The sequence below is a fragment of the Acanthaster planci genome, linkage group LG18 (genome assembly GCF_054643075.1).
Source record: "Acanthaster planci isolate LZ-2023a linkage group LG18, COTS_SCS, whole genome shotgun sequence".
NCBI classification, from domain to species: Eukaryota; Metazoa; Echinodermata; class Asteroidea; order Valvatida; family Acanthasteridae; genus Acanthaster; species Acanthaster planci.
In genome coordinates this window covers 1,263,212-1,277,027 of record NC_141794.1, presented here as the reverse complement: position 1 = coordinate 1,277,027, position 13,816 = coordinate 1,263,212, and the positions used below count along the sequence as shown (strand labels likewise).

Below are 13,816 nucleotides of genomic sequence, written 5' to 3'. Positions count from 1 at the left end.
CATAAAACCTGGCGTAGCCTTTGTAAGGCCACCATTGGGTGGACCTCCAACCACTTGACCCGTGTAAAATAGCCACCTCCTGCAATTATGCTGAATAACAATTTTACGTCATCTGACGTCATCCTTAACATGGTGTTACTCGTGTATATGTTCAACAAGGAATTATAAGTTTATCGCTATAATATGGTACCTTAATCATGTGATTTGCACGTTTGAAGCTGCCTTAATAAGAGAAAGAAATCTAGGGCATCTTTTCAATACTTGAAAAACAAAAGTTAATTCCACCTTCCCCAGAATAAGAGAAAAACGCGTCATTGATACACCAGTAGTTGTGATACTTTGAACTAAAAACGAATAACTTGTACTTTTAAAAAGAGCAAAGGGGAGAAACACGAAAAGTAACTACCAGGTGTTGGTCAACAGGGCCTGTGTCAATGACAGATGGCTGTGCCAACCCCCATCACAAATATTCATGTATACGCCCACCATATAATAACAAGAAAGTACAGTGTGGGAACACTGATTTTGAACACTTCTCGAAAACCTCATCCAAAAAAGAACTGGTTGAGAAATTTGCTCTGTGTTATTAAAAAGGTAAATGGGAACGTCAAGTGTCTCTCGGCAAAATTGATCTCATGTGAGATGCTGAAGATTCTAGATCACAGTCTTGAACTGTCACGTGATTTTCATTGTAATGGAAGCCGATTCCAAGTTGGAAACACTCTCTGCAGGTTCACCAGTGAGGCGAGGCGGATGCGTTAGCTATAATTTATTCTAATGAACATCGATGCCATTCATATTCGGTACTCACAAAATTTATGTAAGCCGTCCAGATAAAAAGAAGGAAGCAGAATGCTTATGTGTGGAAAGGCCATTCAATTACAAAGCACGTGTACAACAGCTGTCCACCACACCCACGTGGAGGTTATAAGGAAATTTTTTTTTGGGGGGGGGGGTTAAAATGCCCAGAAGTCACCTGGTACGGTGCCACCACAGCCGTGTTGGCACCTGATCTGCAGGAGCACCTATGCCTGCTGAAGGTCACACTGCTCAATCGGCAATGTACAACTGAAGATTTCAACCTCTTTGCTGATGAAAGTCCTCGCTTTAATGGCTGGACTCGGGGGGGGGGTTAAATAAAATATTATCATTTCTTTATTAGGTATCAAAGTCTTAACGTAGCCACCCACTCCCTCTTTCTGTCGGTGCGTTTTTTGCCAGAGAGGACCCAAAGGCTGGTTGGGGGGGGGAGTAGTTTTCGGTTGTTGTTATCTGTCAAAGTTCACGCAACTAACATTCACATTGGTGATGAATTCCTCATTAGGGCTCGCGCTTGACGGTGAAACGGGTTATGCAAGCATGCAGTCCTATGCATTGATGTCTTGGCTGTGGCAAGCAATTGTATTAGTATCAATGAGAAGTATCTGTGGTCAAGAACCACTGCCTTCCATCGACATAAGTACCACTAGAAGGTCACAGCTTTTCTATCGCCACATAATGAATTATATACATGTATCCCCTGCCACAATCGGACACCTGTTTCCCCCAGCGCCTGGAGAGTACGTTGGAAGATTCAGGACTGTTTGGGTTAATGTTTTACTTCTCGAGTTCCCTCTGTGAAGGAAACAAGGAACAAAATGGATATAATATCGCAGGAAATAAATTTATGAAATTTCCAGTCTTCCAACTTTTCCATGTTCGATGTTCCAGTCAGGAAGTCCGCCTTTTGTAAGCCACACCTAAACAGTTCCACATGTTCAGTATTGTTCTTGAAGTAAGCTGACGTCAGTGTGACGTCATTCCCAAGGTACTAATTTAATAGGACCCTGGCAAAAAAGGAAAGTCTTTCTGCCAAAGAAACAAGTTGGTCTTGAAAGGTTCTTTTTTTGTCAATACAATTAATACGTAATTGTAACGACACGTGTACCTCTTACGCTACGGTTTTTCCTCTTCTTCATTTAGACAGATTGTGGAACACTTGCTGAAATTAATGGTCCATGATTTGGTACGTTTCCTGGATTTTATTTAATTTCAACAGCTGAAATCCCGAAGTGTATTTTCATCTCAACCGCCAATTCCTTTTTGGGAGGGGGGGGCTTGCTTAAAGTTACTGACTTCATTTGTCTAAAAACAAAAAAAAAATATTTTGATGAGAGAGTGATTTGGTCAACAGTTCGTTTTAGGAAAGCCACTTTAGATACAATTATTTGTTTTCGGATGGATTTTCACTTTTAGCCCCAAAGGTACCACGAAATTGACACACTAGTTCCCAGGAACTATCGGTAATTTGTCAGTTTCCGGGACCTCGGGAAGGTAAAACACGACTATTCACCAGAAATAAAATCTGGTATTTTGTTTAATAATACCCTCGACATGTTATGTTGTTATAGGAAAAGGCCTGCACGTGTACCATTTTGGGGGAAGGGGCGGAATGTGTTGTGTTGTTAGCTATCGGGAGATGGGCGTCTCAGACTTTGTCTGGCACGTGCTTAAACTTATCAGTTATGTTGTCGCTATTATTAACAATGAATACATTGGGTGTTGATATTTGTTAATATGAATATTCGTGTCATGTTCTGCTTTTTACACTTGAATAGCCGATAGGATTGTTGCTGCGTCCTGATGACGTAAATGATGTTATTTTTCTATCTGGCACGCGGAACCCAGATTTCACCTCACACGGTTAGCAAGACAACAAAAGCATTCATTGTTAGTAGTGAAATAAAAGTGACAAAAAAGTGAAACCAAAATTATTCTGTTTTTTCTCGGTTCAGCAATATCAGGCTCGTGTCTCTAAGTATGGCACATGACATGAACTCAACCGCCTTTCCCTGAAGGCATGTACAAATGAAAACTGTACTGTATTTTAGTATCAGGGACATCTGTACTATCACTGTCCGAATCCTGGTTTTAATTCCTGAGCCTGCTTTCTCGGACTGAATTTCGGAAAATAGATCTTGGAAAGAGGGCTGACCTCAGTGTTAACTCTCGGTCTGAGTTAGAAACAGGACCGATTATAGCATTTAAAGCAAATGCATTGACAAATTACAATTTCCGAGTGGAAAGAGCGAACCTGGTTATATATTTTGCAGTAACTAATTTTCAAGTGGCCATTACGGAGATAACGCTTGCCTTGCATCTGTTGACATTTATCATGCTTCACTTTCGAGACTGTTGGGAGTTCCCTTTGCTACATGTTAATAAAATGATGTAAGCCGTGGTGACACAGCAATCTGTATTGCCGGCGTGTCATCCAGGGTTACCCCGACCCGAGCTCCACGGCGTCATTATTTGAAGAATCTATTTTGCGTCAAGCAAGCTCGAAAGAATTATTGTTGCATGGTGTACATTGTGTTTCCAACCGATACAGATAGCTTGGGTGTAGTTTAAACAAAAACCAAAAGAAAGCAGTAGGCCTTCTAATGTAGTCATGTTGAGCACAGAACCCCAAACCGCAAACTTTGGCATAATGGAGGTTTTTATATCAGTCCTCGATCGTGTGTGGCCTGTCCTCTCAGGCAAAGTGATGTGCGCAGTCATACCTTGTAATCTTGTACACGTAGTTTGTTGTTTTGTTTGTTGTGACTCTGTTTGTTTGGTTGTTATTTGTTCCGTTTCTGCTAGGAATGAACTTTACCCTCAAAACTACGTCTGTGTTGACTTTACTGACAGACCAAATACCGAATGTACCTGTTGTATCTTTATTTTCATAAGTGGTACCAGTCAGTGTTCTCAGATACCTAAATACAAAAGGGATATGGCGATGGACAAAACGGAAGATGTGTATCACATTTTCTTCATTGAACAAGCTTGTTTAAAGGCTAATCTATATTGATGACGTCTGAAATCTCACATGATCAATGAAACTTGATGGGGGGAGGGTGGCTCATAGTGCCTCGTTCAAGACATTTCCCTCTTGGCGAGCTAATGTTTCCGTCTCAACAGCAACGCTAAACGGTCGTTTGTTGGTAGGGTCTAGCAATTTTAACTCGATATTAGCGATGAAAGCAATTGTCTAAGGCGCTTGCAACTGAATGGAGTCAGCTGTAGGCTTTATACGCCTCAGTCACCTCAAATCATGCTCCCTGAATCTATCTTATTTATTGAACACTCTTGAATGGGAAGGTGCCAGGCTATTTTGGTACGGTCACAGGTTTCGCCTCGCTTTGGAAATTGGTTGTCATGCTGTGGCCCTTTACATACGTTATAACTGCCCATCGGGGTACAAACCCGATAATCTATGATCTACCCTCCATTGCATCATCTGCGCTTCCACACAATGTAAACGTTTTGAACATTTTCACTGGGATCACCTCACTTTCGAACCAAGACGGGGTAAAATATCTTTACCGCCATGTGGTGTCCTGACTTCTACTCCTCGGTTTAGCAGATTGCCTCCAGGTTTCGAGGTTGCTGTTCTTGCAAAACTAAAGAAAGAAGACTGGCAAATGACAATGGATAGAAATAGTTAGGTTTTAAGCATTAAAAAGAAATTGGTTTTTCCGATTTTTTCCCTACTGGAATATCACATTACCATTCAAGCAACCTAGATAAAAGGTTACACCTATCTCGGTGTCAGATATTGTTTCCGTTCTCCCCTGACGTCAGTGTGACGTCAATGGATGTCACTCAACCTTAAGTAAGTACCTGGAGTTTAGAGCGAGCTAGCCTTGATCAGTCGGTACCACCGACAAACTCAATGCGGAAGTGGTTGTATATTTCCTCTTTTGAACCCAGACAACCAGAAAATCAAACTCGGCTTATGAACTCAATTACTAGCCCAAACTGCCAAATGCGCCTTTCAAATTATTACCCCTAATATATGGGGCCGAATTCGGCGAGCGCAGACAGATGCCATTATAGAGCACCAAAGGGTGACGTAACTTTGAACCATAAGGTGCAGTGCAAACGAATGGAGTACGCGCGCGTGTTGGTTCACGCGCTGGTTCTCACGCTAATGCCTTTTACACACTAATTGTGCGCGTGACGTATTCACTTCAGTACTATACACTGCGGTGGTACTATATGCGCGTTTTCATGGCTCTTCGACCAATAGGGTGATGGGACTTGCCAAACGCACGCGCGCGTCAATGTTCGCTAGTACCGCAGTTCTGGTGCATCACCGGTTTAGACATAATGATCTCTGTGGTCCACAAAGACTTACACATGGCAACATTTGTAAGTGCTAAGCACACAAAAAAAGTGGTTTCTTTTGGCACCTCCAAACGTACAAAATAACAGTAAAAGAAAGTTATACTTTCTGAAATTCTTTATTGCTAATAAATAAATAAATACTACAAACTAGTTCTTTCAAAAATACTGGTATAACTCCAGTCTCATGAGGTATAAATTAAGTAAATAATAGTTGATGAAAGCAAATATTAGTGATTAAATATATAATTTAATGATTATATAACATATGATATATACTTTTATAATAATATTCCGTAATATAATATTTCTGAGTACATATGAAAGAACGTGACATAAAGCTGCACTGAGGTTAACCAAACCAATAACGAATAAAGGTATAAGATGAATATTGATATATTCTCTGATTTGTAATAGTGAAATATGTTGAAATATAGCTGCAATGTTTTGAACGCATCCACGCACTACTTGGGGTGAATAACGTGTATTACACAATCCATCCCGTTTTGGATACTGAATAAATAGGATTATCAAGAAAAGTGCTTTTAAAAGAACCATTAAGAGTACCATGAAAGAATTCATGTTATATACCACATTTCCTTTGGGAAGACATAATTTCACAAAGTGAATTACATATCATCTCTGTCACCACTCAGTGACTAGTTTAAACTTTTTGAAGCTTTTCATTCGTTTTATGCAGTAAGAAAAATCGCACGGTGAAAAAGTTTCAAACACTTAAAAGAAATATTAAATTTAATTTGCACGATTATCTAAAAAGGAGGAAAATCAGTCAATAACCATTTTCAGCCCAAATGATTTTGGAACAATTATAAATAAACAGATAAATAAATGCACATGAGGTATTAATCTACATGTAAAACTATTTCATTATATTCTGAACTCAGTAGCTGACATTTTCAATCTGTTAATCCAATGATACCTGGAGCACGTATGGCGTGTGACACGGGACGCAAGCAGACACACGCTACAGTGACGCTCTCGACATCTTGGTACACGTCAGCAACGCCGTCTACGCAGTCCCGACGACGCATCACCGGCACGCTATACATTACAGGGGTGCACTCCAAGTCGGGCTCGGGCTCGTTCGTGTAGGGATTCAAGCAGCCTTCCTGTGCACAGCTGCACACGGCCTGAGTCAAGGTTGACGGGAACCGATCGGCGTCGTAGTCCGTCTCGTAGCGCCAGGGGCACGTGGCGGAGCGGCTCGTCGGCCAGTGGCTCTGTACTCGGTCGCCCGACGGGCACGTCTGGTTGGTTTCTGGGGCCTGGTGCGCAGCCTGAGGGAGGGTGCTGGTGTCTTGACCGAAAAGTGTGAGGGGGGAAGACGGGCAAACCTGGCTGCTACCGATCGGGTTAGCCACGGTGCCATAGACGATCAGTAAGGTAACGAGGAGGCTTAGTAGCGTCGCCTATACAAGACAAAGGAAATACTGTCTTTGAGAAGAGCCTCAAACACGTCTGATCACGTGATCAAGGCTTATATTGGTAGTTGGTGAATATCAAATGTGCACACTGCCTCCGTTCATGTAATGGCTCTAGGCTGCCGATAATCTAACGCGAAAAATCAAAAGTATTCCTTTTACGTGCCTGGGATTTACTAATGTCATGTAAAAATATTGACCGATTTTGAGTAGGACAACTATGAACACCGTATCTCAGCCGTGTCAGGCAGGAAAACTCACTTGTTGAGCAGTATGGAATCTGACTTTTTAAACTCAAATTAGATATTGACAAAAGTATCTGGATAATCATTCCTTGATCGGGGATGATTAAAAGTAGCCGAATTTTGGATTGAAGAAGAAGACCTGAACTGATGCTTAAATTCAAATAAAATGTTAGGATACTCTCCACTGCTCTAGAGAGGGAGAACTTACCATCTTGGATTCTTTGTGTCGCAAACAATTGATTTCGCCTGTTGGGCAGCTAACTGTACTTATTGAGTTGGCAAATCGTTGATACTTTTGACCAATTTTGACGTAATCTCTTATCTGGCAGAAAGGCCGCTGTCGGACAGTTTTTACTCAGCTCTCAGTGAAACAAACGTATTAATTATTCACCGAAGGGCAGCTGTATTTATAAGTTCAGAAGAACAAATAAATCTAGAAGTGACATTATGAAAATTACGGCATACACGGACCTTCAGGCATCATCGTTTGTATTCAAACAATACACAATTGTATTATTTACCCTAAGGATTTCCCCGGGGGGAAATATAAGAAATCAGCATTGGCAAAACTCTCGATGTCAATTATGTCATGAGGGAAACGGAGGAGGCCGGTATTGATCAGTAATCAGCGAAGCATACGACCAAACACCTGCTATTGTTTCGCCTCGGTGACGTGCGCAATGCGACCTTGTGTGATTTTGGAGGGAATCGACATAGACCGAAATTATAACTTGACAGGATGAACAGTAGGTAGCACAACAAAGCAAGTATAACATCCAACAAGAACGTACGGCCCCATTTAGTGACCTGGAAACACGCACTCCACTGCTACGAGCTCTCGTCGGAATCCAACGGGCCAGCTGGCATGTCGACCCCGCCCCAATATTCAGGATCCCGGACGAATACTTTCTTGACGTTTTTAAGGGAAGAAGTCATGTTTACTCCCATTGTAAGATTAGCTCCTCGTCAGTGAATTGCGATCTCGTTACCACATAAGTGACGAATAATATTCAAATGTCGTAGCCCTAATTTCTTGAATTTCAATAAAGTTCGGCTTGTCCTATAATTGTTAGCCCGACAGGTGATCTGGTTTTATACAATAGGGCCATCTATCGAGCCCAATCTTTGTTTTTGACAAAGTTTTGTCTGAGAAGTAACCGAGGCAGCTTTAGGGTATATGATCCCTGTGACTCAGCAGGAATAGGGTCTAGTCCCAACCTGAAAACTACTGATCAGAGCAAGGGTGGCGGGGGGGGGCTTTTCTTTCTTCATGTAATCCTTTATGGCCTTACTGAGCGGCGAGCCTACCTTTTCACAGGCTTTTCAACGCGATCTTTGAAGGAAGAGAAATAGAAAGACAAAAACTGTCTTTCTCTCATTATTGAAAAAGGCTCCATTTTAAGGCGTGGCCCCTGTTGTCTCCTCTCTCCTTGGTTCAGAGTGGCCCAGAATCTGAAACTGGGTCCGTTCTATCCTTTACCAAGTCAAAAAGAAGACCTGGCAGATCAAAGACATTTTAACAATTTTTTTTGAGAAAAGGATAGAATGAATCCGATATTCCGGCAATAACTTATTCCAGACACGAGTTAAACTTTAACACTGATGATCTGCAAGCGGTTCTGGTTTTCAAGTTCATGCAACCCCTGATTCCTTGCAGCTATGCATTTGTGGCGTGAAAATGACACAAATTAAAACCAAGATCGTTGCGGGAAACTCACGCGGAAACCGCGCGGAAGACTTTAAGAGACTATATATATATCTCGGACTGATGATGAAGCGCCTTTCCATTATGTGCGTCCAAATCACTCCCGGGGCGATTTTGATGGCCGAACGCAATGTACGCGTGTGTTATTGGAGTCGATTTTTATGTCACGGTGAAAGTGAAACGCATGAACGCATCGTATACGCAACGTAACCCTAAAACGTACATATGGAAAGGCGCCTTTTAGCTCCACATCTCAAAGCATCTCAAAGTCACCTATTCCAGCAAATCGAGGCTTAAATATTTGTACAAACATAGAGCTACAAGCATGTACATGTTTGCAAAGTAACAATGTAATGACCGGTTTATCACCTTCATGGGTTCCTTTGTCCATGCCGCTTATACTCAAAAATGATATCCAAAAAGTGCACACAACATCAATCAGGTCTTTTCACAATCTTAAACGCTTCCATATTTATTTTAACAGATAAAATCAGAGAAAACGTGTTTTCCTTTGAGTTGCTCTTAAAATTATTTTGAAAAGGCTCCTTTACGTCATCAGTCTGTACCTTCAGGTAGGTTTACGGAGGATTGCAAAGGAAGGGCTAAAAATATAGCCAACCTTCGTAGAAAATGAAATGCCTATTCACCCTTGCGTTTACCAGAACAAATCCTTCGACTATGCAATGTTTGCACATTTCTTGGAAATATAATTGTCCCACGGCGGTGTTGCAGTGCCATTCCAATCAGAAATTGAAATGCATCATCCAAGCAAAGGGCGAACAAACATTACTGAAATAACTGCGTTATGACTACCTCCTCGTCCTGAAGTACAAACTATTGTTTAACCACCTTCACACCGACTTTTGCCTTATAATGAATGATTGTTTTTCGTAATTTCACAGTTTGCAAACGATTTATAACGTATTAAACTGTGCTCATCGCTTCAACCTCACGGCATCTCCACTCTTCCCGAGGGATCCGCATCATTAGGCCCGTACTGTCGTACGATCCAGCCATTACGCGCACATATAATTATGATTTGAACGACGGAACTTCCAAAACAATTCAAATTGTGTGGCGCGGCGCAGAAGTAGCATTTCAGCCACTTTACACGGCTTGTTCCTGATGATCGGCACGACTAACTCGTCAAGGGACCGTCACTCCCTACCCCCTCCCATCTAACTTCGATTCCATGCCATGGGTTGCACTAGCCATGTCGGTTTCCACCACGCCTTGCGCGATCTCAAGTCCTAACAACATGCGGCATGCTTGTCCCCAAAGACGAGGTTGCCCGAAATCTGGTAGCTACGATCGTGCCAGCAGGCCTTCCGTCACACCACAGATCATTTTGTCAATGGAAGTAGAAAGTGACTGTTTCTGTGAAACAGGGACTCTCCCCCTTCGCTGCGACTGCCGCCTTCCACTGACGGTCAGACACGAACAATGTCCCTGCTTAGTTTAGGTTCATTCAACAAAAGCCAAAATATTTATCCATTCTCAGTTGGATAGCTGCTTCGTGCTGGCTGTTAAAACCCATTTCCAAGAAATTTCGTTCAAGGACACAGAACTGGATGTGCCCGTAAAAAGGTGTCAAACTAAATTACACGCAAGAGGGCGCATTATGCTTGAAGGTCGCAGTCTACAGAATATTATCCGCAATTGGAAAGAAAACCTGCCCAAATTGTTTATAAACAGCCAAATATAATCAACGACTTCGTAAAATCAATTAAGTATTCAAAGAACACTTTAAGAAATTTGTGAGAACATGCCAAAACAAAATCAATATTTTGAACTCTGACTGGAAAAAAAACGATGTTGAGAAAACTACATCACCGGGCTGGCATCTTAAATCGGATTGTTATCTGAAGTACACCGGGAATCCCAGTTTCTGTACGCTCCCAATAGTAACAGGATTTACAAGGCGTGATGTAATCATGCTCTCTACTGACAGGAAACCTGTTGTATTCAAACCATTCATTCTGTAGACTTCGGCCTTCATTTTGTACCATATCCTGCATTTATTTTGCACCAATGAATATCCTGTAAATCTTCTCACAGACGGCATTATAGCTTTTGGCACCTTGCCACAGTTTGGCTTGCCTATTTCAAAACAGACCTTTTATCTCCTTTGATCCATTTTCATCTTCCCGGTTTGCATCTATCAGCTTTCCAATTTGTTTTGTTAGTTACGATACTGATTAACCAAACTTCATTGAACTAGGATAAGAAAGCTCCCATTTTAATATAAATTTTCCATTAAAAGTAAGTTCAAATAAGCATACTGAGGTGAAACAGACGGCGTAGCGATTGATGAAAGCAGGATATATGGCTACTGCAGTTCTCTAGCCACTATCTTTTCGATGCAGACAGCTGAGGGTGAACCCCCCCCCATTGAGAGGCAAATTTTACCCATGTCTAGACAGCCTTTTTATAGACAGTGTGTAGGGTGTTTACAAAGACATGTTTTTCAGTGACCTGTCTTCCATGCGCAAAAACAAACCACTTTCATATTTATCGAGGGAAATATTGATAAAAGCAAAATTTAAAGTACATTTCTATATAATTTACTATAGTAATGTATTACAACAACGGGGCAGACAAACCAAGATGGACTGATATTTCTGGCGGTAATGTGCGCGAAGGACGCCAAACAAAACGTCACAGGTTACGTGGTGTGTTAATTACAGTATGTGTCATAAAGCGGTGTTATCTTGGTATCTGTGTCCCAGTCCCAAAAAGAAAAAAATAGACTAACAACTTGATTTCGAAGTTTGCCCTGAGTCTAGCAAATACTTGGCCCTAATTTCCAAACTCCATTACTCTACTGGGCCCAGTTCAGGCGTATCTAGTCAACACGTCTATGCGACAACTAAAGGTTATTCTGAGCTAAGATGTGTCACAACTTCACCCCAGATGTGAATTTATCTCGAAGACTGAACTTGACAAGTGTTTAATTTCAAATTCCCCCATGGTGCCTGGGGATATTGGGGGAAACCAAATACACGTTGAACGGTTGACATAACCTCCATTTTGCAGATCATCAGAGCTTTCTAACAACTGAATATCAAAGCCCTGACCTGCCTTTACCTTTCATTTTCTCTTTTAATAATGAAAGTAGGATACGCGTTGTTTTAGCCTAGACGTAAGTGGTAGAGTATGCGAAATGGCTTATAGCGCTCACCTTGATTGATTGTAGGGTTTTAGACAACAAAGGCATTTTGGTTTTCCAATGCTGTTCGGTTTTTCCCGCGACTGAAACTTATCAAAGACAAGACAGTCCCTTTTAAATTCCAGATTAAATCAAGGATTCGTTAGCTTACCACCACCCCCACAACCATGTTAAAAGACCTTTCGTTCTTTGGAAAATTAGCGGAAGAACACCGTTATTCAGTATTCACCTGCCCACGTATGCGATGTGCACAGGATTACCATATGATGCAAGATATGGGACGGAGAGAACCCGCCCCGCCTTTGTGTCGGTCATTGTTTGATCGGAATCTCAGGAATTCTTTACAGATGGGGGGGGTGTGTTAGGTAACAATAGTCTAGCGTGTGTCTAGGGATTGGACATGGAGAGGGTACCCATCAGCCCCATATCATGCACGGTATCGGATAAAAAATTCACGGCTTTCAGCCACGGCTGGTCTGTGTCTTTGGTTTTCTTCCCCGGAATGTGTGTCCCTTGCTACTGGGGCATTCGTCTCCAAAACAAGGTAGACGAAACTTTCACTATTCCTTGGGGAATTTCAGGCATCACTTTCTTTATTACTCTCAGGTTGGATAATGGGGAGATCTGCTGTTTGGAAAACCTGACAAGAAGCTATTTAAATCCGGCTGACGTTTCGTTTGTAAAAAAAAAAGGTTCTTGGCAAATGTCGCGTTAATTTGCAAATCAGTGGTTTCTAGATAACGGGGGGGGGCAGAATATCATTTTTGTTGAGCTGATCTGTGTAGGTCGTGGTCGCGTTAAGTACAAAGGCCGGAGATTACCACTAAAGAAGTCTTTTCCCACATCAGAAATTCAAGATTTGAGAATGACATAAAACACAAAGGGATAACAATTTAAACGCAACAAGGACGTAGATCCCTGTGACGGTAGGTTTATACCTTGACGAGGGAGATGTGCCGTCTTGTTGGATAGATGGAGCAACAAGTCTCATCTTTATCGATCGATGTATTAAAATAAAAAGATTATGTTTACCGGTTACGAAATGCCAATTTTTCCTATGATAATACAGGCCTATATATGTTCTGCAAACCATCCTTCAGAAATGACAAATCTCTACAGATTTATTCAGGCTTGCGTTCTGCAGTACCTGGGGTGCTTTTGAGGAATCCTTGGCGGTCAGTACCACTGAGAAAGAAATAACAATAATGGACTAAACCTACAACACTGGGGCGCCCTCAACGGAAAAATGATGTAATCCAACCCGTTCACTCGTTAGTCTTTCTTTTCAATTCCAATTCTCTCTGATGTTCAGTCCCCCAACCAGGCGCGAATTTGACATATAAAGTCCCCTGCTTTGCCCAGCCCGCCCCTTCTCTGAAAGCACATCCTGTCGCATTCTTCACGGATTACTCTTTGAGTTGCAACACAGCCTTTTGATTTTTGATTTCCTGACCAAAGTTTCAGATTTCTATGGACCCTTTTTGATCCTAAGAAGAAGAACAAAAAGCGACAATAAAAATTCCCTCCATTCCGTATTCCTCTTCCGTGTGCTTCATTCAGCCTCTCAATTTTTGTTATCCACAATTTAATTTTTTTTATCTGCTTAAGTGCCGCCTACAAAACACGTGTCCTTTACAAACTAAAGCTTAATAAAGCTTAATATTTTTAATACAAAATATTCTTTTCAAAGCAATTTCCGGAATGTACACAATTTCGGTGGCTTTTTCGACTGGAGGCCTTTTTTTTTTACTTAAAAAGGTCCTTTTTGTCGCTCACGGGACCTCTAGTCATTTTGATTTCCCCAGATTTCTCTTCCTATTGTTGCCCCCGTTAATTTTCCCTCGTGATGAATGTCTTTGTCGGGTAATCATGATTTCAACACCCCCTTAAAATATTTCAGGCAGAGCTGATCGGGAGACAAAAACGGAATTGGCTTAAGGATGTTAAGTGTCACCATGCATGCTTGAGGTAACCTTAGGTGTGTCTTTTGTTCTCCTTTAGCCTTGGGAAATTCCCTAACTAAGCAGAGAAATTGCGTCAGATTGCTCGGACGATCTAAAGAGAGCTTAGAAAGGTCAGATGCCCTCTCCGCAAGGTGTTAAAT

The 13,816-nt window shown here is 41.6% G+C and overlaps 1 protein-coding gene across 1 annotated transcript; it reads right to left on the bottom strand.

Annotated features, from left to right (window-relative positions):
* Window positions 1-5,453: 5,453 nt before the first annotated feature.
* On the bottom strand, window positions 5,454-7,198 carry LOC147796067 (interleukin-17D-like). Its single transcript, XM_087149012.1, has 2 exons — window positions 7,047-7,198; window positions 5,454-6,581 (listed from the first exon to the last, which is right to left on the bottom strand). Exons 1-2 carry the CDS (start codon window positions 7,047-7,049, stop codon window positions 6,069-6,071), a joined length of 516 nt encoding a protein of 171 aa, XP_087005138.1. The 5' UTR covers window positions 7,050-7,198; the 3' UTR covers window positions 5,454-6,068.
* Between the last annotated feature and the right edge of the window lie 6,618 nt (window positions 7,199-13,816).